We start from the raw sequence: 25,365 nt of genomic DNA, 5'->3' as shown, positions 1-25,365 counted from the left end.
TAAAGAGATGAAGCCTCCCTCCCTGCCAAAGTCCAAATGCTTTCCCTGGTGTCTCTCCTCTGTTGCTGCCTGGTGCCCTGGCAGGCACTGTGGGGAGCACACTTGGTTCATGAGGGCTGCTCAAGCCTCACAGGCAGCCTGCCAAGATCCATTGCCTCTGTCTCCTGTTGTGCACAGCTGCTGACAAGGTCTTACACTTTGTGGAGCAGCCATCCTGGTTGGTGCATGAAATTAGCAGAGGTAGGCACAGTGACCCTCTTGACCAGCTGGGATCATGGCATCTTGCACAGCTGTGCAGCAAAGATGGGCTGTGGGCTGAGGTGGAAGGGCAAAAGAAATGCCTCCCTCAGACTCAGCTGCTGCCCACCCACCATGCCTGTGATGAGGGCTGGCTGGGGCCAGGGTACTGATGCTGTACAGTGCTGTGCAGACATCCAGGAGCTGGAGGATCTGCTAAATGGCAGAAGTGTAAAGACATTCACAGTTCCATGGCATGAATGCAGAAACATGCATGGAAAGATGGACTATGAGGCATTCGCTGCCTGATGTGTGGCTGGGGAGGACACCCTCCAAGACACCTTGCACTTACAGGCAGGCAATGGTTGCTGGCAAGCAGAGTTTTCTCTGGGATCACAGAAGCTCCCCTTGCCTGTGTTTCAAGCCCAGCGCAGGGGCCCACCTGCCACTTTTTAGGGGTAGGGATCCCAGAGAGCATCCTGCCACTTAGCAGCCAGGTCTGAACCAGTCCTGCAACTATCCCCACACAAACACACTGCAAACAGGGCTGTAAGTCCACAGCCAAGAGTGTTTATGGGGAATCACCACAGTTTATGTGTGCAAGGCCTTCTGAGCTAGATGATTTCTCACAGATTTTATGTGGAGGGCTCTTTCTGTGCTTTTGTGTCAGCACCCTGTGTCTGGCATTTGAACCCGTATAATCTTTAAAAGAATAATAGAGCATTGTCATTGTTTCTTGCACTCACGCCATGTATTGAGCAATTAGAGCAGCAATAGGGCGCATGGGGAGAAGCAACCAGATTTCCTACGTGTCCCAGCTGTGGGAAGAACTCAGGGTAGGAAAGAAGTTTTGAAGACACTCCTGGGGCTCTACAGTATGAATACAGACCCGTCTCTTAACATTAGTTCAACTCTTGCCCTTTGATTTTCTTCAAAGAGTGCCAGCAGACTCCGCTGAGTTCAGGTGAGGGCAATGGAAGGTGTTAAACTGCTGGGCTGGGTCCACCTGGGCACTTCAGGGATTTCTGGTCCCAGCTGGCTTCACAATTTAAAAGGACTAGGCTAAGAGCCTAGCAAGAGAGCAGGATGGGTGTTGTAGGGTGGTCTTGGGCTGCATCAGGAGCTGTGCTCTTCTGGGTGTTTCTTGGCCCCCTGGCTTTGGTTCTGGGGGCTCCTATCAGTGTTTTTTCTGATCCTACCCTGCTGACTTGTGGCCAGAAATGCTTACACCTCACCTTACCACCAGGCTGGGAAGGGAATGTTTCATTTGTGCTGACTACATGGGGTGAGGCAATATCAAGAGGCATTTTTAGCCATATCTTTGCCCAAATGCAGAGATGCATGGAAGGAGAGGAAAGGAACAGATTTTGATGTGCAGTGCTGTTGTACTTTACTGAAGTTCTGTGCATCTTGCAAAATCTGGAGGCTGTTTATATGACACAGCACTCAAGGACTTGGTGAAGTGCTGTGCCTGGATCTAGATGTCTTGGCTGCTGGATTCTCTCACTACTGTTACAGACCCTAATATTGTCTAGGTTCCCATTTCCTACAGAAAGGTAGGATTGTAGTGGGTCTAATCTGCAATGTGGGACTCTGAAGGCCCTGCTGCTGTATCCTCTTTCCCTAGATACTGAAGGGAAGGCACATGTTCTGCAGAATGACTCTGGCTGTGCGCCCTTGGCATCTGGGACTCCAGAAGGCTCCAGGAAAATATCTCTTATGCAGGCTGTTATGTCTTTGAGGGGGTGAGTGGCCTTAGGGATTCTGCTGGGACTGTAACTACTGCTGCTCTGGCTGTCCAGACTGGTGTGGCTTTTCCCTAGGGTCACAATTACCTTATACAGTTGGGCTTGAAGGAACAGATGCTGCTGGGCAAAAGGTTCTTCATGAAGAGACTGCTCAGGTGCCCTGTGGACCTTCCTGGTAAGATACAAGCACCTGTCAGAATCTTGTGATCAGTACCATTCCTTTCAGATGGCTGCTCCTAGTCAGTTTGGGGGCTAGGAAAGGAGACTTACTGCTGTGCAGAAATGTCCACGAAAAAAGGTTTGGACATAGGGGCCACCAAATTGCTAAGGACTAGTGCCTTTCTGCAGGGTCAGCAGGTGAATATGTACATGGTGTCTCCCAGCCATATTCTGGCTACATGAGTTCAGCAAGTTCAGTGAATTAACTGGAGACTAGGTACAATGATTTCCTTAATTACCATGAGTCCATCTAGAAAGCTTTATCTTGACAGATCCAATGTAGGTCCAGTTTTCTGTACATGGCCTCAGGGGGAGTCTCTGCTCCATGGAAATGCGGGTCCCTCCTGAGCAGGCTTCCATGCCAGATCCAGGCCATGTGTCTGACCCTCACCTAACTCTCACTTCCCTTGATTTGTATGCAGAATCACCAGGACTCCTTCAACCAGTGTCCTTCATGTCTTTATCCCCCTGCTCTTGTGCTTTATCTGCAAAGACCTGCTGTTTTTTCCAGCCCTGGATGCTCCAAGTAGCAGTGTCTGTCTGGCCGTTCCCAGCCAGGCTGGCTGCAGTGTGCCTCCCTGCCCATCAGCCAGGGAGACTGTAAAGCACGAGGCTGCTGCTATGACCCCAGAGACAGGGTGAAACCTTGCTACTTTGGTAACACAGGTAAGCCTGAGCACCTGTTCTCCCTCCCTCCTGAGCTGCTTCAAAACAGGATTTCTCATTTTACTGGCAGGGCAAGCCAGCACTTGATGTGTACCACTCCTGCAGGTGGCTCAGGGCTATGTTTTTGGCTGCCAAGAATATCATGTCCCAGTCAAGTGTCCAGCGTTTTCCACTCTATTGCAACACACCTGGTTTTATGCCCAGCATCGGTGTTGTTGTTGGAACTGGCTGCACTTGTCTTGCCATACTTAGCACTTGTTTTGTGGGTTAAAGGCAGGACATCTTGCAGGACTTGCTGGTCTTGTCTTGGTTGTGATGTTAGAGCATCCTTCCCATCTCTCTTATCTCTGAGCTCAAGACTGATTCTTTTTCTCCACTGACAGCTCATTGCACACCAGATAGCCAGTTTTCCATTGCTGTTTCTCAAGCTGTCACCCTGCCACCTGTTGCCCTGGACTCAGTGCAACTGGCCAGTGGACACAGTACTGGCTGTGTCCCTGTCCTAACAAACAAGGCCAGTTTCCACTCTCTGCCTGTGGCACTACTTTTCAGGTAAGAGCTGCAGCTGTTGCTAGGCTGGAAGAGCTGGAACAGCCTGCCATGGCTTTGGCTGCTCAGTGGACATCCTACAGACTTCCACAGGCCAAATGCTGTTCTCCAGCCTCATACTGATCCAGCCTGACTTTACCACAGTGATGGTGCCTATCTGTCATTCCAGATGAATGCAGACCAGGCCATATATGAGAATGAGTTGGTGGCAAGCAGGGATGTGAACACTGGGAGCCTTGGCTCTGCCACTAGGGATAGCATTTTCAGGTATTACCCTGGGGCTGATGTTGCTGGGTGTCCCTGTGTTCAATGTCACTAGAGAAATTCCTGCTCGTCACAACCTCTGATTTCACATGAGGGCCCTGGAGTAGGTTAAAGACCAGTGTATCTCTAATTAGTAGGAATGAAGCTGGAATTGATCAGTGACAATCTGCAGATTCTCAAATCTAAACACTAAAGAGAATTTCAAGTATTTGTTAAAAGGAAGTGACAGAAGGGGATATAAGTAATTAAAGCAGATGATAGGTTGCTATATTGGAGAAAGGGGATAGCAGAGTGGCTTTTCTTATTTGCCTGATTTGGAGCTTTCCTTTCCCACCAGGTTACATGTCTGATGTACTTATTCCATCAGTGGGAGCTCCATTCCCTTGAGTGTTCAGGTCTTCACATTGCCACCACTCCCTGCTGTGTCCCAGCCAGGTCCTCTGTCTTTGGAGCTGCGTGTTGCCTCAGGTAGGAGAGGTTTGCAGGACCTGCTCAAGGCTCTCAGAGCAGGGCTCTGGTCTCTGATGTGTAACAGTGGAGTATTGATGGGTTAACCCAGCATTGCTTCCCTGCCATGGTGGGAACTTACTGATATGGCTCTAAAGGATGCCTATTCCTGCTTCTTGCTGCTCTTAAATGGCTCTTGGGTTTCTTCTGTCCCAGATGGAAGCTATACTTCCTACTATATTGACAGTGACTATCCTGTTGTGAAGACTCTGAGAGATCCTGTTTATGCAGAGGTCAAGATCCTTCAGAGGACAGACCCAGACCTGATTTTAGGTCTGCACCACTGCTGGGCCACACCAAGCACCAACCCCCAGCAACAGCAGCAGTGGCCAATTTTGGTGGATGGGTAAGTGACTTGTAAAAACTTTGGGTCGATGGAATAACTTGCTCTTTTTCACTGCTTACCTTTCCTCCTCAGGTGCCCCTTATGCAGACGACAACTATCAGACACAGCTGATGCCTCCAAGTTTCACCTCAGGACTACTATTGCCCTCTCATTACCAGCGTTTCACTGTCTACACATTCACCTTTGTGGACTCCACTTCCCATGAGAAACTCTGGGCTGGTAAGATCCTGTCCTGCCTGCCTAGTTTCTTACTGAAGTAAAATGTGTGAACAATAAGAACCACTTCATGACTATGAGTCTCTTGGCCTCCTTGGGGGAATGGGGCAAAGACTAGGAAGATCCCCTGCTGAAATAGAAGGGGAGAAGTTAATGCCAAAAACCTCATTCCCTGAAGTGAATGTGATAGAGTTAAGAGACATCACTTTTGGAGTGTGACAGAAAATGTGACTACTAGAAGGGTAGTAGTGTACCTAAGCAAGTGCTAGTTTGTCTGGTGAATTAGCTTAGGGTGTGTGCTCTAGAGACACTAATCAATATTCTCTAAACTGCATTTCTTGCTCAAAATGACTTGGAAATAAACTTTGAGTACATTTTGAAGCATCTGGGCTCTGAATCTCATTGAGCCCCTCCAGTTAAGTCACATGAAATTCACCCTGCCATGTACTGTTTGCTCAGCTCTCCTGGGATCGACTAATACCCAAAATTGGTCTCAGCTGTACTTAACAAGGTTCCCAGTGAAGTGGTGCCCGGGCAGCAGTATTGCAGGTGTCAGGGAGAAGTGCTGTAATGCCGGATTGGCCCGAGCTTGAAAGTGTATGGTGTAAAGGTTTCAAAGCTGCCTGGGAGCGGACAGCAGAGGGCTCCAAGGCTACAGGCCGGGTGTTAAACAAGCCGAACAGACCTTTCTGCTTTCCGCCTTAAGGACCAGGCCCATGGTACGGAGCTACCTCTCCTCTTAGCAGCCCATATGGTGCTGTGGCTTTGAATTTGTCCCTAAAACAGTGTTGAAAGCAGATGTTCTTGCTGACTGCTGAATGGCACTTGCAGAACACCAAGACCTTCTCTTCATTCTGCTGTCTCTCAACCCCAAGTGAGTAGGCATGGGACAGGCTAGAACCTGGGAGGCAGCAGAGCTGACTCAAAGTGGCCAAAGGACTATTCCATGCTGCATGATTTTATGCTCAGCAGTGTAAACTTTGGGGGATTTCATCTTCCAGTATAGCTGATGCCCCAACTGCCTGGGCACTGACCTGCCTGTAGGAGCAGGGTAGGTGACTTGCTTTTACATCACTTGTGCTTTAGGTCTTTTCTTCCCTCTACTCCTCTCCTTCACTTCTTTAACTGTCTTTTCTCTCCAGCTACAGGTTTTCTTGCTTTTGCTCTTCCTATTCTTTTTCTGCCCTGCTGGGGCAGAGTAGGGGGAGTAAGCAGCTGTATGGGCTCTTAGCTGCTGGCTGGGGTCAGTGCAGCACACTAGGATATCACCAGGCCCCAGACACTGCCTGAGGGATTTCAGGCTGTGTTCCATTTCTCTCTAGGTGTACCTGCACTGCAGTGCTTCCGTGTGCCACCAGTCTGTAAAGGAGTCCTGCATCCCCTCTTGTCCTTCCAGAGTCAGTAAGTGTCCTGGCCTTCTGCTCCCTAGCCAAGGGGCAGCAAGGGCCTAGTCTCCCAGCTGGGGAGGAGGAGTCATGTAGCCCATGGAGTAATTCCCTTAAGGCATGGACAGCTTGAGAAAGCATTTCCTGCTCCTTTCCACTGACTAAGGGCTCTTCTTATGCCAAAAAGACAGAGGTCTTCATGGGCTCTTAGCTCTATGTGGGCTCACATGGAAACTGTGCCTTCAGCACTTTCCGTGTGTTGGGAAGCTGACTTGAACAAAATTTGCTGACCTTCAGGTCTCTACCTCTTCTTACCTACAACCTTCATGTTGCTCTGTAGGGGGTAAAAGGAGTGCTGAGCCTCCTTTTCAGGAAGGTCTTTCCCATGTCTCCAGCAAAGGCCCTGTGATTTTCCTCCAGCATGAGCTAAGACAGGATGCAGCCAAGGATGGCCTTGGTAAGTGTGGCAGCAGAGCAGGAGAAGGGGCCTGGTCTAAGGCTTTTCTGCAGAAAGGCTGAGCCCCTCAGGCATCCCTGTGCCTCCCTGGGAGCATTCATTGGGGTGTCTCTCCCCACAGGAGAGGCTGTGCATGCTGCTCTGGGATTTGCTGCTGTGGCAACTGGGACATCTCTGTGTGTGGTGCTTGTGGTTTCTGTGCTGTGGCAAAGGAAGGTGTCAGCCATGCATGAAATCAATGGATTACAATAAAGTGACTGTCAAACCAGTTTGTTTGGTGGGACCTCTTCCCCTGGAGACCCTAGCTGTAAGAATTTATTTGCAAGGCAAAAACTACTCCAGTGGCTGTGCAAGCTTTCCAAATGCTCTGAATTCATCTCATTCTGGAATTCTTCTGCATTTGCTGTTACTTGTCTGCCATAGACAAACTGGAGACCTTGTCAAGGCCTGGGCTGCAGACTGAGGCAGGATTGCTGCTGGGTGATGTTGGCATTTCTGTTAATGAATATAGTGGCTTTTAAAAGTAGTGACCTAGGCTCCATTCCAGCACTGAGCAGAAGTACACCAAAGCTCACTCAATGCAGATCCTGCAGCTGCTTCTCTGGAGATGCAGAACAGTTATTTTGACTCTGCTGAGGAGCTGGGACTTGCCAACTTGTCCCAACAAGGGGACAAGTTGGCAAGTCCCAGCTCCTCAGCAGAGTCACTAGGTAAGGTAGGGCTGTGCTCATGTGGCAGGACTGGAAAGCAAGAATGCCAAAGCACTACACAAATGGGCCTTGCTAATGATGCTGTGCATGAATTTGCCTTTCTTGCCCTAGAAACAGAAAAGGGTAGGTGGCATTTTTCTGGTGAATGAGAACATGGAAACTTCATATCAACTGGAAAAAAAATAAAAGGGCCTAGGTGGTCTGAAATTCAGGGAGAAAAAAAAATCTACTTAGAGCTACTCTTAAGCTTTAATGTGACAACAGGCAGTTAGGAGTCTTCAATGGTCTTGGATCAAGGCTAATTTGACATCGCTGTTAGCATACTAGTGCTTTTCTTAATTTTTAACTTGATTCTTTTAGATGAGAAAAAAACCTTGCCTTTTTGAGCATCAGGGGTGGTTCAGTGTGGTGTTGTCAGTCTCAGCAGCTGGGCAGCATCCCTCTTGGCTTTCTGAAGTCCTGGCTGAAAACAGTACAGCAGAGCTCTCCAGGCAGTAGAGGGGAAACGGGGCTCCACCTCCTCCTTCCTGCCCAGCCTGGGGCAGCTCTGGTGCTTGCACTTACGCTGATATCTGCTTATAGCTGATGGGGTAGTCCTTGAGGGGAAGGAAAAATACTTTTCCCTTTTTTCCTCTAAGGCTTAATTAGAAATTTTTCCTGTTAAGGGCAGGAGAGAAGCCTTAATTGTATTGCTTTAGGGCCTTTAAAAGGGAGGATTAGCACTTATACGTGGAAGAAAAGAACTGATCAGTAACTTGCTTGAGGCAGTAGATGTTGTTCTTTTTAATTAGGTTCTGTTGATCGTGTGTGATTGGAGCGTGTTAATGAGTGGTGGGATTCCTTTCCTATTCCAAGAAACTTCAGGAGTAATTTTATGTTTTTATTTTTCTAGTAGGAATGCTTTTCCCTGCTACTGTCAGGATAACCAGTGATCTTTGTCTTGTGTGCTTTCAAAATCTAACCAGATGAAAAGACTGTTCCGACTTGTACGGTGGGAAGGAGAAGGAGATTGCCGGCAGGAAAAAAACGTCATCTGAAGACAGGTCAAACAGCCTCTTACTTTGGAGCAGGCTTCTGGCAACTAAATGACCTCGGTACAGGTGGAGCTCTGTCTGGAAAAGCTGAGTGTCAGCTCATAATGTGCCTCATGACAAGTCTTTAGTAGCAGTCTGTAATGTTATTTAACTGGGCAGTTAGAGAAGTAATATAAACCACACCTTCTCAGTGCACCAGGCAGGGTGCTCTGGCACTGGTCTTAACTGTGTGCATGTAAGCCAAGACCTAAACACCTCCTGTTTGCTACTGGAACTTTCCTTTGCCCCAGTGAGGGAAACAGAAATAATTGCTTAGAGAGCTCAGATGACTGTGGGGATGCTGAAGGGGCTGTGAGAGTCAAACCTCTGCTGCCGTTTGTTGGGTTACTGAACCATCCCAAAGTGGCAGGGAGCTCTGGGTGTGTATCCTGTGGGAATTGCAGAGAGTCCCCTGCAGGCACTGTGCCTTTTGGTGCAGAGCTGTGTGTAGAAGGCTGGTATGATTCTTAGTGTAGGGTATGTGCAGTGCTAAGTGGAGGTGGGTGAGCAAAGGGTTTCCTTATCCACTCTGGGGAGTCTTCTGTGTTTAAGGCTTGCTACTTGGTCCTCAGCTGGCAAGAAGGCTCTGAGCAGCAGTGAGATGGGAGTTGCTCTTCTGAAGCACTGGTATAGGGTGAAAGACAACCTAGAGATTTCCTCCTCTGTTGCACTGGCCCTGTGTTCACTGCCTGTTCTCCAATGCCACTGGGGTGTTAGTGGCTCTCATGGCTGCTGTTGTTTACTTCTGCAAAAGTGTATTATTTCCCTTCTACCTCCACAGATGCACTTCTGTCTAACTTGTTTTCTAGGCCTCTTTTTAGTTGAGTTTCACTGACTTTTCACCATTACTTTCTTTTGAATATCTGTGTGTAAATTCTTGTGCCACACCCTCTTTAGCTTCACTATGTATCACCTGGTTATACAATTCAGTTAAAGCTGTTGGGGGGTGCTGTACACAGTGCCTTAGACACCTGCCAGGGGAAAGGAAGCTGCTCTGTCCAGGAGGCTGCTGCTGGCTGGGAATCAAGGCTGAGGAAAAGCAGCCAGGAGGCCAGCTAGGATCTGTCATTTGAGGCTGTTGTGCAGTGCTGCTACCAAATCCAGATTTTCAGAAAGGAACCCCAGTGCTGAGCAGCAGCACACTTTGTCCCAGTGCCTTCACTGATTCTTCTTGGAAGTGCTGTGTGTGCTGCCTGTCTGTGGAAGCAAAGTCCAGCAACATCACCTAATACAAGGCTGCTCAAAATTAACATATGTGTTTTGTGATACCTGAACTTTCAAAAGCCTCTCCTCACCCTCTAGATCTTTGAGAACAGCACCTGCTTCCAAAGAGCAAACTTGCTTCTTTGCCAAAGCTAAAGACGGCCTTTAAAAGCTTGGAGGTAACAATTCCTTTCTTGACTAGCTATGCTCACCTGATACCCTAAAGGTGTGGCAGTTGCTATACTACAAGCCAGGTGTTCATTAATAAAATATCTGAAAACAATTACCATAATAGTGATACTTTTATTAAACTTCTTATGCTTGGATTACAATGGATCCTGGAGTGGAGAACTATACAGTATGTTACACATTATAAATACATTTATTTCTGAAAAATACATGAACATATTTAACATAATGCTATAATAAAGAAGAGTGCTAGTTTATCTTAGTTAAAAAAAAAAACACCCAACAAACTTATACCATGAATAGAGAGGGTTGTAGAAAATACCATCTCACGATGCTATGTCTTAAAAGACTTTAAATTCAGTTTGCACTGATTCACATTCTGTACAGTCACTGTAAAAAAGCTGGAGGGCTAATGGAGGTTGTAAGTTAATGAAGGATTTTTGTCCCCTGTATTTATGGAGATATATACAGAATATTCACAGAATAATCAAGTCATAAATCCTTCTAGCTTTGGATGAAGCTAGCAAGATATACAGTGAATAACCAAGTCCTGCAGCAGCAGCTACAGCTGAAACATTAAACACAGCACCTACTTGAGGGTGCCAACCTTGAGTCAGCACAGCCTTTTTTTTCTTTTTAATGGGTATTTGGGTTTGGGCTGTGGGGTTTGGTCATTGTGTTTGTGGGGTTTTATTGAGATGCTAAGTAACAACAGTGGCAATCCTTCTGGCTACTTGAACCCTGCCCTCACTCATCCCTGCAAACTATACTGGCCCTGGAATGGCATGGCTGAGATGCTCTGAATCCCAGAAAAGATCCTGTTCTGGTTTGGAGGACTTCAATGGTTCCAGCTGATGTGGATGAGCAAGGGAGAAGCATCTGTTATGGAAAGACTAAGCCTGCTGAAGCTGATCATTCCTGCCAACTTGTCAAATCTTGGTTCTCAGGCAAGTTGGGGTTGGGGAGGGATTTTTAATCAGCAATTGCTTGACATGTAATTATATTATAATTTATGGGGTAGAACAATCCTTTATCAAGAGGCAATGTTAGTTTACTTAAATCTTTACCCCATGTGTATTAATTACTTTGCTAGTACTAATAAGAGCTAAGTGTGCAGAGACCTCTGCAACCATGGGACGTTCAGAAGCGTGCACTGCCTGTTCCTTGAGTCAGGAAGCAGTGGACATGTAGGCAGCCACCACACACAGTCATGGTGTTTCAGTTGTTAGTGTATCCCAAAAGAGCACCAGTTTATAAAGGACGTATTTGAATTTCTTTCCCTTGTAACCTTGCTCTCCTCAACTTTTGCCAGTAGAGAGAGAGAGAGAGCAGGCAGAGCCATACAGCAGCATGACTGCTCCACCTACAGCCTCAGGCCCCCACCTGCACAAACAGAGCACTTCAATGGGACTTAAACGTAGGAATTCAAGCCTGGTGTCCTGTCCCGCATCAAAAAAAGAGAAAGAGATTGATTACACAATGGCTGGGGCAGAGGCTGCCCTGGATGCTCATCCAGTCTCTTGAAAGGCTAATTCCTGCAGTGCTGCTTACTCTGGTCTTTACAATGAGTGTGTACTATGCCAGCTTCTGTGCCAGGTAGCACCAGAGTCCAGGGACCCCTGCAGAAGGAGCAGGCCCACAGGACAGGAAGCTAGTAGTGGATTCAGGAATGACCTCAGCTTTACATTCATTGTTTTCTTGTTGGATTCCAGTGAAATGGCACAGCTGGCTATAGGCTGCTCTGAAGGGAGGAACTGTGCTGGGGACAGAGACTGCAACTCAAGTTCCCAGAGGGAGGAGGCTGTCCTTTCAACAGCCACTTCTGCTCTGGGCAATGAGTCTCTGGCACTCCTCCAGATGATGCTATGTCCCATAAAGCTAATGTTTATTTCAGCTGGAGATGTCCCCAGAAAGTAATGGTAGTTTTAAAGCTTTGGTGTTTCAGGTAATTCTGTTCCCAACCCAGAGAAGAGGAAGAATTTCCAAATCTTAAAAGTCCCTGTTGCTTGTGTTGCCAAGATGCTAACAGCAATTTTCATCTGTGGCTTGACTTTTTAAAGTACACTTCAGATTTAGGAGCGAAGCCATATGTAGTTGAGCATGTATCTGCCCACAGACCCTTCTCAACATCCCCCTTCCCTCTTTCCCTTCCAACACTCAATTCAGAGTTGCTCTGTTGACAATTGTAGGATGTAGATTGCACAGAGTAACCCCGGGATTCTTGGTTTTGTGTCCTTTGGTGTTCTCGCCTTGACTTTCTGAAACAGAAACGTGCAGTGAATGTCAGATTAGAGAGAGTTTCTCTGTATTTTTAGCCTGTGGGCTGAGTTGGTAAGGTAGAAGATGAAGCTGAGGCTGGTTTTCTTTTAGTCTTTATTAGGGACAGATCGTCTCTTTCCCAAGACATCTTGTTGGCTTATTATTTGGAAGTCATTTGACTGACTGCAGATAAATGAATTTAGTGCCTTTTATGTTTTGTAAAAAGGCTGTGTGATGTAGCCTGTATGACTATAGTTGCCTTTAAATTGTGGGTTAAAAAATATACAAACCAAAAGCTGGGGGACTATTAAAATGAAGATATATGAACTAGTTCTCAGTAGACATCAATCTGCATCATTTGAACTTCAAAAATTGGACCTATGTCTGTCCTTGCAAGCTGGAGTGTGTCTGGATGAAGGGACAGGACTGCCTCCTTTTTGTGCCGAGAAGAGATGAAAAGCCCCAACCCACAAAGAAACACATGCTGCTTTACTTACTTCACCTTGCTCCATTTGACTCAGGTCATCAGAAAGGCCATAAGTTTTCATTCTTTGTATTTTGTCCCAGAAGAATCATGGAGTTCCTCTCAGTTTTCCTCCGGTCTGAAGACATAATATCTGGCCTTAACAAATGGAAAAATACAAGTCAAGTTGACAGTGGCCAGAATGCATGGCTGTGTTCTTAACATTAATATGCTGTGCATATGTATCTAAGCTGTACCCAATGCAGCTTCCCCCTCTCCAGTGTGAAATTCCATAACAGATGCTGTCTAAATATTTGTGGCAGCATCCAAAAAAAGAGCCACAAAATGCAGCACTTGGCAAGGAGCCACATTGTAATGGATGGACACAAACATTATTTTGTTCAGAGCAACCAGTATTTTCTGCCTAGCTGGAAGACAGGGGATAGACTTGTGGCTGAACATCATACAGAAGTTAAAATTTCTGGCCTAAAATAGTAAGGAAATGAAGTGTTTTGAAGAGCAATACTAAGCTAGCTACTGTGGACTGTCTCCAGCTTAATTTTTTGTATGTTATTTATTACATATGATTGAAATGAGTAGAATACATCCTGTTTGGTTGAAATGACTTAGTTAGCTCAGGCCTCCAGGACTTATGACAGACAAACCTTTTGAAACACTTTCTAGACACATCTTTAAAATAGGTTCTGTTTAAGAAAAAAAAACAAAACTGTCATTTGTTTTTTGCGTTTTTTAAAGCAATATTTGAAAGTTATTTACAGAAAATAAATAGCTAATAGATATTTACTTCAAATCTTCAATTTGAAAAATTTTCAACTCAAAGTCCTGACTAACGTGGTACAGACTCATTATTTTGTGAACTACTGTATTGGGGTTTTTCCTAAATGCTGTAAATGTTTATGTTTTGTTCTGCTCCTAGCTCTTTTACAATAGACCAGTCAATCTTCTGCTTTGATGTTCTTTAATTCTTTGGTATACCTTAGTAATAATCTTCCATGTGAAGAGCGTCATTCAGATCTGAGTCTGAGGTTCTTATGCCCTTTTCAACCTTTACCACACAATATTGAAGATGGGGTTTTGTAATGTTAGAACTGCACTGTCCTTGCTGGCTTACTTCACACTAACCACAAAGTAGGCATCATACAGCAGTAAGCTTTTGGTGGCTTCAAACTGAAACTATCATCTTTACCATGAAAAATACTGTATTTGAGGTTAGCTCATGCCCATGCATCTGCATTAAAGCTCCCATAGATACCCAGGTAGGTATATCTGCACTGGAATGTCAGGAGGGGATTGCCTACATTAGATCCTGCCCTGGGAAGTGGAGGACCATGTGCTGCTTAAGTTCACAACACCATAATGAAGTCAGTCATCAGTCTGTTCTGGTCCTTTGAACAGAATATATCTTGCTTTGCAGGAGCAAATGTATTAGCAAGAAAAAGAAAATGAAATGAAAACCTGAGCCTGTTTAAAACAATGTATGGCAAACCACTGAGTCTTGTGCCAGTATGTTTACCTTGGCAGGCCTCCCCCTCTCTCCCATTTAAAGAACCAAGTTCTCTCTGCTATGAGAATTATTTTGTGGATGTTAAAAAAAAAAAAAAAAGAGAGACAGAAAAGAAAAACAAAACAACCACCCTGCAGCAGATCATTCATCATACACAGAGTAGGAGCATGAAAGGGGATTTGTTTTGACCTAGTTACAACAACAAAAACAAAGAGACTTTCTCTAATTGCCCAAATGACTCAAGTGGGACTGGGTGTCAAAAGCAACAAATCTCTGACTCCTTCAGAGCTGTATGTTAATACAGGGCACCAGGCTCCAGCCTGTTCCAGTGCAAGACCTGGAGCCCAAAAAAGCCCAGGTAAGCAAAAGCCAGCCAACTCCTTATGTCTGCGTGTACAAACAGGACCAGGAGCCAGGACAAATCTGTTTCATAATTTGTAACCGTGGCTTTAAATGCTGAGAGTATCAGGGCTTCAAGGTTTGCTTTGTCAAGATTTGCAGATGAGTGAGACTTTATTGCTTTACCATTCTGGTACTGCTGCAGGAAGGGTCCCTCTTACTGTCCAGCAGCATTTGCTGGTTTGTCATTGATCCACTAAGCCTAACTTTTTACTTCATAGGAGCCTGAGGGCAACTGCATATCCAAACTGCCACATGAACAAGGTGCCCAGCTTTTCCACACACCAGTGAAAAGGACAGGGTTTGTACACTGCTATTGCTAGGTTTGGGGTAAAAAGAGCAAGACCAAATACAGATGGGGTGGGGAATAAGAGCTAGAATGAAGGAGAAAAGGGAATGGAGGGAGATAAAGGGCACGAGTAGAGGCAAGGGTTTTATGTAGATATACGGGAGGAGAACATAGAAGAAAAGGCCATTCATCAGCTACTGAAAACAACCTGCAAAAAGCAGTGTATAAGAGCTCTGAAAATGCCTGGATACAGCCAGGCAAAAAACCTGTTCATTTGGCATCTCATTGTACAGCATTTCCATGATAGCAGTAGTTGTCCATTCTAGGAGACTAATTTCTAGGGAGCTAGAATTTCTGTCAGGAGCTGTTGGGCTGACCCTTCATTGGAAATACATTAATTTAGGCAGCTGAGGACCTAGCCTTCAATTCTTATGCAGGGACTGCTGGCGCTGTCCTCTGTGCTGTGGAGATGGGGCAAGCAGAAAGTTACAGAGACAGAACTTTTCTGAAACTGAAATGAAAGTGCTGGTTCTATTCAGGCTTAGCAGGAAGGTTCACAGGAGTTGGTATTTTTTCCCCAGCTGGTTCACCATCTATTTTAGATGGAACTGTTTGATCTCTCTCTGCTTTGTGTTTCTTTCAGTTTCCCAAACAATAGGAGGAAGCTCTCCTGTTACATGTGCTTGGGCCCCAACCAACCTTTTCCCAGCTGGAAAAATCACTCCATGTATTACAGAGGATTTTTTTCCAGCTGTAATTATAAGATTCCCAGTTCCCTTATGCATTTTGTAAGGTTTGTACAGGCTGTCTTAAGGGGAACAATAGGACATTCCTGAGTGCTTAAACAACTGCTGTTTCCCCACCATCACCCCCTCTAAATCTGGAGTAGGACTTAAACACACTTGAGCTGTTCCGCTGGAGGTTACTGAGACCTCAGCTGAAAAAACATACAGGGAGGTGCACAGCTCCATGTAATGCTCCTGCTTTGGTGACTAAGATACCCAGGCTCTTCCTGTTACCTGATTACATGCACAAACACTCCAAATTCACCAGACTAGCTGGGGAGGACTTGGCAAGTGCACAGGGAATATCTGTGCAAGCAGAACTGTCAGATGGACGTGCACAACACAGTTTAGTTCAGAGGCCAGGCTACAACCAACCTGCTAGACAAAGCTGCCCAAGGGAGGAGCATGGATCCCTTAATCGAAATAAGACCTCACACTTGACCCAAATATTCATCTACAGCAACAAACAGTCCCACCCATAAGCACACACTCAGCAAACTTCATCTCTTCTTCCTCTGACAAAACCATCCAGCTGATCCTGACTGTCCCATCCCAACACACATCAGGTACAATATGGTCTGTCCCACTGGAGGAAAGGTGAGAAAGTGGACAAAAGAGAACATTAGTGCTGACTGCAATGCTTAGGAGGGAGAAGAAAGACAAATAACTAGGCTATAGACAGCTCTGGCTAATTGTCTTCATCCCCTTGCCCTGCTGGGGAGAAGCGCCTTATTTTAGTGACCCTAATGTTTCCATGATTTTCACATGGATAACATCCAGTTGGGATCCTGGAGCATCTGGGCACTAAGGAAGCAAACACTACTGCTAGCCAGGACCAGCATATGCAATGGAAATAAGGTAAGGAGTGGTCTTCTCCAGACAGCAACAACCAGAGTTAAAGCTTCTACCACCTCCTCCCAACACTAAGTGAAAATGTCCCACAGCATCCTCTCACCTATACAACTGTGGGCAGGATCTCTTCAGAGCAGCAGAAGACAGCCCCAGCTTGTTCTGGTTTGTCAACCTTGTCTTCCTCATAAGATCTCTCATTCTCCTCCAAGCATGGCTCTCACCCTAGGGAGCAAAAAGAAACCACAACTTAAAAGACCAGAGGCAAGTTGCTGGCAGACTTCAAACACATGATTCACTGGGGTATTCCAGGGTGGTGGGAAAAAGGAAATTTCTTTATTTCAGACAGATAGGGGTCAGGGCCCACAAAAGAATTTTTAACACTGCAATGATGCCCAGTGGCCAGCCTGTATCTGTATACGACAAGGAGACAGGATTGATGAACTCTGAGTAATACCATCTTTTTCATATTTTGCTTGGTAACATTTCTCTGCCTAGGACTCTGCTGTTCTTTCTGATTTAGGATTTCAGAGAGTGAGGTGTCCTCACTGATGAATGCTGAGTAGCTGCTTAAGAGCACGTTTTACCCTATTGTTATGCTATGCTAAAGGAGAAGATTAGTTTGGTTTCCTACCTACTCAAATGCAGGGGGCCTTTACAACGAAACCCAAAAAAGCAGTTTGACTCTCTTATCCTTTCTATTAGGCCAGGTGCATTGGTATCAGCCTTTTTTAAGGTGGTAGCTTTTGTGGAACAAGAATTAGGAGATCAAGCCTTTGTTTCCCTGTCACTCAGCAAGCCACAGCTATTGGCCTTACATTTGAAATGCTAATAGAGATTATCAGGAGGTCAGGGAGTCTCAGGTGGCCATCTCTAATGTTTGGTCTCTCCAGCCTGGGCTTATCTGGACCCGTGAACTAAATGGAGCTCTGAATCCAAAAATTTAATTTCTTTTTTCCAATATTGTTTTAAATTTCCTAAAGTGATGACTGGAAAACCTGGGGAACAGAACAAAAATTAGCATGTCTCAGAACTAGCATAACGGAGAGAAATTATTCCCATTTCAGTGAATTTCCCAAATCACTGTCATGCTCCTGACATTGTTTTGCCCTGTCCCGAGGTTCCTCCTTACTGTGTGCTGGTGCTGCTGCACCACCAGCAGAGCCATTACTACAGGAGTTGTGGCCACCTTGAGAGCACAACCTGGCAGCTGCCTAGCCACACTTACCAGCCCCAGCAATGCCTATTGCAATAGTTCTTCTTGGGAATCTGCAAAGTTTTCAGTTCAAAACTTCAGATGAGGCCATGGCTCAGCTGAGAACTGCAACACCTGATTCAGTGCTATTGAGTTAATTGCCTGTAAGCAAGACTGTTTACTCAAGGAAATAGCAAACCTCTGTGTTTACTGCTAGGATTAATGTGTGCTGTGGAAGGGTTTTGAGGCCTCAGCAGTTAGTCCCTCGTTGTGCTGGTGATGTCTTGGACAAGCAAGCACTGCTGATACTGCAGAAAGCCTGAGCAGCTGATGTTCCTGTCATCCATGAGAGTAAACTTTGGGGGTGAGTAAACCTCTTTTGTTCATACAATGGTGTGCACTACACGGGCATACTCACTGATAATGTAGACACAAGTTAAATATATTCTGCAAAGGCAGTACATACCGAGATGTTCTTGCTGACGTCCAGAGCCTAAAAACAAAAGGGAAATACGCTGATAAATAACAGGACAGCGAGACCAACTCACAGCATTTGCAACAGACTGTTCTCAGCTCTGCACTGGAATGTACTCATAGCCTTGGTCGAGTCCTTCAATCCTTTTTAGACTCAGTCCCCCATGTGTGATAATCCCTTCTTTCTCCTTCCACCTCTCGCCTCTCTTTTGTATTTAAACTGCCAGTTTATGTGTACAGTACCTAGTAGCCTGGGCATGAGTGTAACAGACAGAATTCCCATACAGTACAGAATTCCCCGTACAGAATTCCTACAATACCTGCACTGTAGGGATAAACGGGGCCTTTCATGTTCAGGGTACAAAATCCAATACTAAGTGACAATACTAAGTGTGATGTAACAAGAGAGGATGAGGATTCAGGTTAAAGAGCATGGATCTCGATTCTATGGTCCTGTGAAGTCATCAGAAGTTCCCACATGCTTAAAATACTCCGAAAGCTGGCTGGACACAAGGCAGAGCATGGAGCACCTTTCAGGCCTCAGCCTTAATTTGGGTTCTGAAGTTCACTGAAGTGTTTGTGACCCATTTGCAACTTAAGGGTGGAAATTTCATGAGGTCTTTCCCGTGAGAGACCTACTCCTTCTTCTTCCTGTTTGCAGGGCTGGGAATACTCTGATTAGAGTCTCTGCTCTGGCATTTCAGCACTTCTGAACCCCACCGGAACATGAAAGTGCTGAGGGAGGCACAAACAATGGGAAAGAAAGGGAGAGGAAAGCATTCATCCTCACTCCCTTGGACTTCAGTGACACAGATTTGCTGAAACACATTCCCTGGAACATGCTTTGAGGACTGGAGCTAATTACATTGATATGCTGCCAGTCTGGTAATAAGTGTGACCAGCTAAGGATTGATCCACTAAAATTTTTATAAATGTTAATGAAAACTTGGTTTAATCTCACTAGCATCAGTAGTGGAGATACCTATGACTGAGTCCACACAGTAAGTTATTTGGAGTTGGTGAGGTTGCATGAGCACCCCATGCTGCTGTCTGCAGTGCTCCTTTCCCCTGCACCAGTGATCCATTTGTGCCTTTCTTGGCATATAGACATAGTCCTTCTTCATTTAAGGTTGGGAGTAGAGAGACACAGATCCCCCTAACCCTCGCTGGCCCAGTTCCACTCGGTAGCAGACACGGTTGGCTTGCTGTCCTGGCACCTCACTGTGATCTGCCTTCTCTCTGCTTCTCCCACAGGTCCCACTCAGAGTTAGGTTCCAAGCTTATCACTCACCTTTCTTACTGCAGGGTCCTTTGACAGAAAAGCCTGTCCCTCTGCCATACTCCCAACTTCTCTGAACTCATTCTCCTTGTTGTTCTTATTGTTTGCTGACTTCCTGAGCCCCATCATCAGCTGGCTCTTTCCTGATTCCAGATATCTCTCACTTCCTGCAATGAAATGCAAAGACTTATTTCTTAGCAGTGTCCTGCTAGGATGGCCTCTGGGCAGTGCTGGCAGCGAGTTATGACTTCAGATGGGATGAGAACCCTAAGGACTTAAAGATGGGATAAGACCCCGTGTGATCCCAAAGGCTCTGACTCAATCCTGCAATGAAGTTGTTCTATGTTTCACCAGGTATTAGAAAAAAGCTGAAATCCAAGGTTTGAAATAAACTGATCAAGCTCATTTAGTGACAGACTAACAGACTTTTCATCTGGCTTTATCATCAGTAGGCTGAGCCCAGTGTTTCTCAGCCATCTGGAAAAGCTGGTCTCTGGATCCAAGCTTTGCAGCTGGGGCTTATTTCCACTTGGTCTATAGCATAAGTCACCCTCCAGGAATGTGTTCCATGCCTACGTGAGAGAGTAGAAGACTAACAACAGACATAAGGTTTTCCATCTTAGATCAAATCCTACCTTGCCTGGGTGGAGGGGGGCTCCACTAATGGTCCCATTCAGGCATGGTAATTTTCCAAAAGATCTATTTTATAATTCACTTGTCCTAATCTTTACAGCCACAGCTGCAAAGCAAAAACCCCAAATTCACACACATGAAGCAGCCAGTGTAAAAATCCTAGGTACAGAGAGAGCATTTTAAATTGCTTCTCTTGGATTTCAGCTAGGGTTTAGTTCTACTAAAACCTTGTTCGGTTCCCAACTGTCTTTCCTTGGAAAAGAAAGCAGCTGATCAGCTTGTTTGACCAAGTGGTGGCAAACGGGAGGGCATGTTAGAGGTATTTGAACTCACCATTGCAGCTGCTCAGCTTCTCGGTGTTCGCTCCTATTTCTGGGATGATGGAAAGATCAGAAGGGTTTCCAGTCTGAACCAAAAGGCTGTGAGGTCTGCTCCTCCCAGCAAAATTTGTTTTCATGTCTTGATATGACTTAAGGAAGATACTGGCAGCTCCACAGGAGCAATGCTGCAGAATGTATTCCTGTACCAGACAAAAAGAATGTATGCAGGCTCTCAGACTGCAACAACCCAAGGTAAATGGGTGGTGTGACACTACAGAGGAATTGTAAACATTCCAGCCCAGGGATGTCCATCCTTGTCCTAGGACCCACCAGAACCCAGACAAATTATTTCATTCTCTAAAATGCTGAACAGCCTGTAGTTAGTAATACAGAGCTTTCATGGCTTCATTAGCATTTAACTTAAATTGCCTGATACTCAGCATCTTTTCAGTTTGTTTCCCAGAAGGAATTGAATATGAGTTTCTAAACAGAGAGCTGCTCAGCTGAGGCATGAGTGTAAATAAACAGATCAGTTATAACAATGACTCATATTTTAAGATGTTATTTGTTTTGGAGCATGCACAGACAACAATATCTTGTATTTTTATTGATGGGATGCCACAGTTTTCTTGTGTGTTATCAGCCAAATGGACTGTATGTGGTATTTCAGTCAGTGTACTTCTGCTGTTGCTGGTGGGGTGAGGAAGGGGAGATTTTCTACCTTGCACAACCCTGTTGCAGAAGAGTTTAGTAGGGTAGGAAGGAAGGAGAACTTTACCGAGCTGAAGCAGAAAGGGAACCAAACTATTTACTGGTGTTGGAACCAGGACAGGCCAACACCAGTTTAGCACCTCTAGAGACCCCCAAGAAACTGACAGTTTCAATGTCACTTCTCATCTGCATATGTTGTTACAGCACTGTGGTACTTTGCATTATCAATACCTTTGGGAGATGCTTAGCAAATCTGATGAAAGATGCTGGTTTTGGCCCATGGTATTATAGATTTCCCTGTAAAGAAAGGATGTGAAGCAGCAGTGTTCCCTTTGTGTCGCAGGGTCAAAGCCATCATTTCCGTGGTGATGTCTGTGCACCTCTCAAGAACAGCATTGCGAGCATTGGTTATCTACAATCCTCGTGACCAGCTCTTAATACCATGTTAACCCCATGTTTGGGGGTTATGTCTTCCCTAGCCATGTCTGGGACATGGAAACCTTTCCATGCTCATAGTCTACATGGAGAGTGAACGTGGTTTGTAAAGGAGTCTTTGGACCCCTCCAAATTATGGATGGCAATCTTCATGTTTCATGGCCAGCATTCCTCTTCAATTCAGAGGGGCTATGACTGAAGAACAAAATGATGGAGAGCTGCTCAAATATAGGAGATCCAGGCACCACAGGATACCTGAGAGTGTCCAGTTTTTTAAACCACGCTGCAAGCACTGAATGTTACATCTGAGAATCCAATTCCCCACTGAACAGTATGAGACAAATGCATTTAAGAAGACACTGCTGGGAGACCTTCAGAAGTACCAAAAAGATCAAAGTTTCAAATATTTAAATGAAAGCACAGTGCCTTTCATTTCAGTGGGAGCTGGGGAGGGGGCATGTGCACCAGATGATTTTGCAGCTTGGAAGAGTTACTTTGAGCAATGACTCACAGTTGTAAAGCTTCAGGAAATGTGTTAACAATTCCCAGGCTCTATGTAGGAGGCTGCATTCCTCTGAGTGTGAGAGATGGGTACATGGAAATGACAAGCTACTCTGCTCTGCAACCTGACTCAGAACTTGGCTTTGGCTCTGAGGAGGAGTCAGTCACCTACTGCAGATCCAGTCCCAGCAGGTGGGAGAGCAGCACCAGGGAAACAATGACACTATCAGGAAAATAAAAGACTCACCACAGCACAGCTGGGAAGAAATAGCTGAGTGTGATAAACCCTTTCTGTTCCTTTGCAAGTGTTAAAAAAAAAAAAAGGCAGGGGATGAAAAAAGATGGAAATCTGGTATGATGACTGAAGAAGAGGTGGGGTAGAGCTTAATAAAATATGCAGGGACTAAAAAATGCTGATGGAAATGTTGGAAGACCCTGAAATTATTTGCAAATTTCAGTCAGATTTTGCAGCTAGCTCTGGCTGATAAAAATGACAAATGGGAACACTGAAATGGTTTCATGTCAGAGATTTTTCATCTGGCAGCTCAGGAGCACAGGAAGTGAGAAAAAGCATGGAGCTGGGTCATTGTGTTGCTGCTTCTCTTTCCCCTTGTGTCTGTTTTGTGAAAAATTCTGGGATTTTGACAGTTTGAAAACAGAAGGAAATGTAAGATCTTATAAATCAAAACACAATTGCTAAGGAGCTCTGTGTATTTCATTTTGATAGCATTGAGGAGAGGAGATGTGTTCTTGGGAAGTTTACAGCTTAGAGAAGAAAAAGTTATTGACTTAGAACAGGCCATTGTATGAGGTGAGAAGTGTGCTTTTTAACTCAAAAGAGGCAAGCACATTTGGGAAACAAAACTGAATAAGACCAGAAGCCCAGCCTCAGCAAAGTAAACCCACTGTGGTGTGTGAGGCCTCCCTAAAGACCAGAGTACCCAGTCCAGGTGGGTGCTGGATGTGGTAAATTGGCATCTTCCCACACACAGAACTTTCTGTTTGGGCCTTGAGTTTATTATTTAAGATGTATTACTGAATGGAAGATACTATGGTATCTGCTTTGGATACTATACTATGTGCTTACCTCTTTTATCTGACTCATCTTCTGCTCTTTCTGCAAGCTGCACACTTGTTTTTGGAGACGCAGGTTGTGCTCCTGAAGCTGCCCAATCTTCTCAATCAGTTGGCAGATGTGTTCTAGGTATCCCAGACCAGATCCCAGGGCTTTGCTGTTACTTTGGTTCACCTGCAATGACAATAGATCTTGGACCATAGAGTAACAAGAGAGCAATTCTTACTAGGAGCTGAGAGCCATGCACACTCCTTACAGTCATGTCCTGTGATAAAGTCAGGCTTCCTCTTGCAAGGCGCTTTGGTCTTACCACAGATTTGAGCTACAGCATTACTTGCTGAAGCTCTTTTCTGGATTACTCAGCAATTTCCACTGTCAGAGGAACTCTTCTGACTGATCACAGGCTGATGCAGAGGAAAACCTTATGACAGCCTGTTTCTAGTTCCACCTCCCAGGCTAATTTTTGGGTTTTACTGGCATCAGAAGCTTTACAAACTAATATGGTTCAACTGTATGTAATGGATGGCTGGGGCTAGTGTGGCTCATTAGTCCACAATCCTCAGTGCAAGTCACACTTTTGTGTACTGAAGCTGGGCTTAGCTCCTACCCAAAGGCATGTATCTGCAGGTTGCATTGATTTGCTGAGTTGTGACCAACTTGGGGGTACACTTTGTCTGCTGTACTCTGGCCCTCATCACTGGTGTGTCTGTGAGAGAAACGTACTTGAATCAAGCTGCCAAAGTGAAAGAACATCTTTCCACTAGTCTTTAGTGGATCCCAGCTTACATCCCTGCTGCTACTCTCAGTCTTGAAGAGATGCCTGAAGAAAGTTTGCAGGAGCAACTTTACTGTCTGGCTGTGGAAGGATAATCTCTACCGCCGATTTCTCTTCAACCAGGACCTGACAGAGTCTCACTGCTGCTCAGCCAAGGGCAGTGCTGGAGACAGAGAGTAATCCTATGGCAGAAGAAAAGCTATGATGCTTCCCAGCCTCCTGCTCTGCACCTCACCATTTCTGGTGCCAAGACCTCCCCAAGCACAGCGAGTGTCCTCCCCTGTGCCGGGCTCAGGCTGTGTTGAACGTGCTGCTAACAAACACACACAGGGACTCACTTCCACCTTGGCGCTGCCTGCTGATGTGCATGTGATATCAGTGAGTAAAATAAGCCTTGATCTTTACAAAAGCAGTGCTCTAAGTTTATCTTACTTCAAAAAATAAGTTCCCTCTACAAAAGCAGGAAGCTTACTCTGTCTCCTTTCCCACAACAATCTACATTTTTGGGGAAATGCCAGCCCTGGGACTCTTCCTGTCTTTTCATTATGTCAGAAAGCTCATGGTGTGTTCAAAAATAATCAACATTAGGATTTACTTCTTTTTAAACAAATGATGATACAACGTTATTTATAAACAGGTATTATTAAATCCAGATGCTTTTGTGTCTGAAGTTGGGACAGAGGTTGTTAACTCCAAGTCAAGCAGTCATTAAATGCTCTCAAGCAGAGCCTGCAAGAAGTGGTGGCAAGACAAAAGTTACTCAGCTGTAAAACTGAGTATTTACTGTGGCTGTGCAATGGGAAGGGGCACAGCCCCAGGACCCAAAGGGAGAACAAAGCCTGTGTGGCATCTGGTGAGAAAAGCTTGACTCAAAAGCACTATAACCAACATATCTAAAAGCAGCTAGGGATTTGGGGGTGCCCAGCTTGAGAAGCATAGTTTTCAGAAAGTACATGGGTATCAACTTCTGAAAATTTAATTTTGGGCTGTCTCAAAATGAACAGTCATTTTTATATACTGTTCCAATAGAAAGTCAGTAGTTCCTTATTATCCCAAAATATAGGCTTTCTGCTACACTGTACCCTCCTTTTGCACATCTAGCAACTCCTCTTCCTTCCAGTATGCTAATGCATGACTGCTGGCATGTCTGTACTGCCCTAAGGAGACACTGAGACAAATCCAACCCATTATAGCTGTGGAAACACAAGGGGAGGCTTCAAGGGACACACAAGGTCTTGGATGGAGTAAAACACTTGGCTCTAACTTAGCTTGGAGAAAAAGAATGAAGCATTCAATGAAAGATGGTGACCTCTTTCACTTAGAGACCCTCTTTTTGCTCTGTATTTGTCCTGTCCTTAATGTTTTACAGTCCTGCTTCATGTCTGTGGCTGCTGGGTTTGTAGGCCAAAATGGGCAGAGGGAGGAGAGAAGAGGGTCCTGCTTTTCCATGCTCTGTGTTTAGAGCTGAAGGCTCTGGAAAGCAAAGGTGTGTTTGAGACAAGCATGGAAAAAATGTGGCTTTTAGCAAAAGTTAGAGAAAATTTCTAACTCCTGAAAGTAAATACAGGTGCCCAGAAAACGAGAGGGAAAAGGTGTAGAGTGGGTGCTCCAGGTCTTGGGGCAAAGTGG

General features: G+C 45.3%; 1 protein-coding gene and 1 pseudogene across 4 annotated transcripts in view; one reads left to right on the top strand and one right to left on the bottom strand.

The window, feature by feature from the left end:
* The first annotated feature begins 1,323 nt into the window (after nt 1–1,323).
* On the top strand, nt 1,324–6,861 carry LOC139595657 (zona pellucida sperm-binding protein 4-like; annotated as a pseudogene).
* A 3,002-nt stretch (nt 6,862–9,863) lies between these two features.
* Nucleotides 9,864–25,365, bottom strand: part of LOC139595558 (uncharacterized) — a 31,066-nt gene continuing 15,564 nt past the window's right edge. For 3 of the 4 annotated variants that reach the window (XM_071438983.1, XM_071438986.1, XM_071438987.1), the window contains exons 3-9: nt 22,974–23,135; nt 20,253–20,439; nt 19,299–19,453; nt 18,000–18,026; nt 16,445–16,563; nt 12,526–12,650; nt 9,864–12,027 (exon numbers count right to left, since the gene is read on the bottom strand). In XM_071438983.1, the coding sequence (XP_071295084.1) occupies nt 12,554–12,650; nt 16,445–16,563; nt 18,000–18,026; nt 19,299–19,453; nt 20,253–20,439; nt 22,974–23,135 (747 nt within the window). In that variant the 3' untranslated portion in view covers nt 9,864–12,027; nt 12,526–12,553. The remainder of the gene's footprint in view (nt 12,028–12,525; nt 12,651–16,444; nt 16,564–17,999; nt 18,027–19,298; nt 19,454–20,252; nt 20,440–22,973; nt 23,136–25,365) is intronic. The other variant, XM_071438984.1, reaches the window with a different exon arrangement.

Source organism: Agelaius tricolor, unplaced genomic scaffold (assembly GCF_023055355.1).
Source record: "Agelaius tricolor isolate 1412-34295 unplaced genomic scaffold, bAgeTri1.0.p SCAF_13, whole genome shotgun sequence".
In the NCBI taxonomy this organism is placed as follows: Eukaryota; Metazoa; Chordata; class Aves; order Passeriformes; family Icteridae; genus Agelaius; species Agelaius tricolor.
This window is presented reverse-complemented; position numbering and strand designations above follow the sequence as displayed.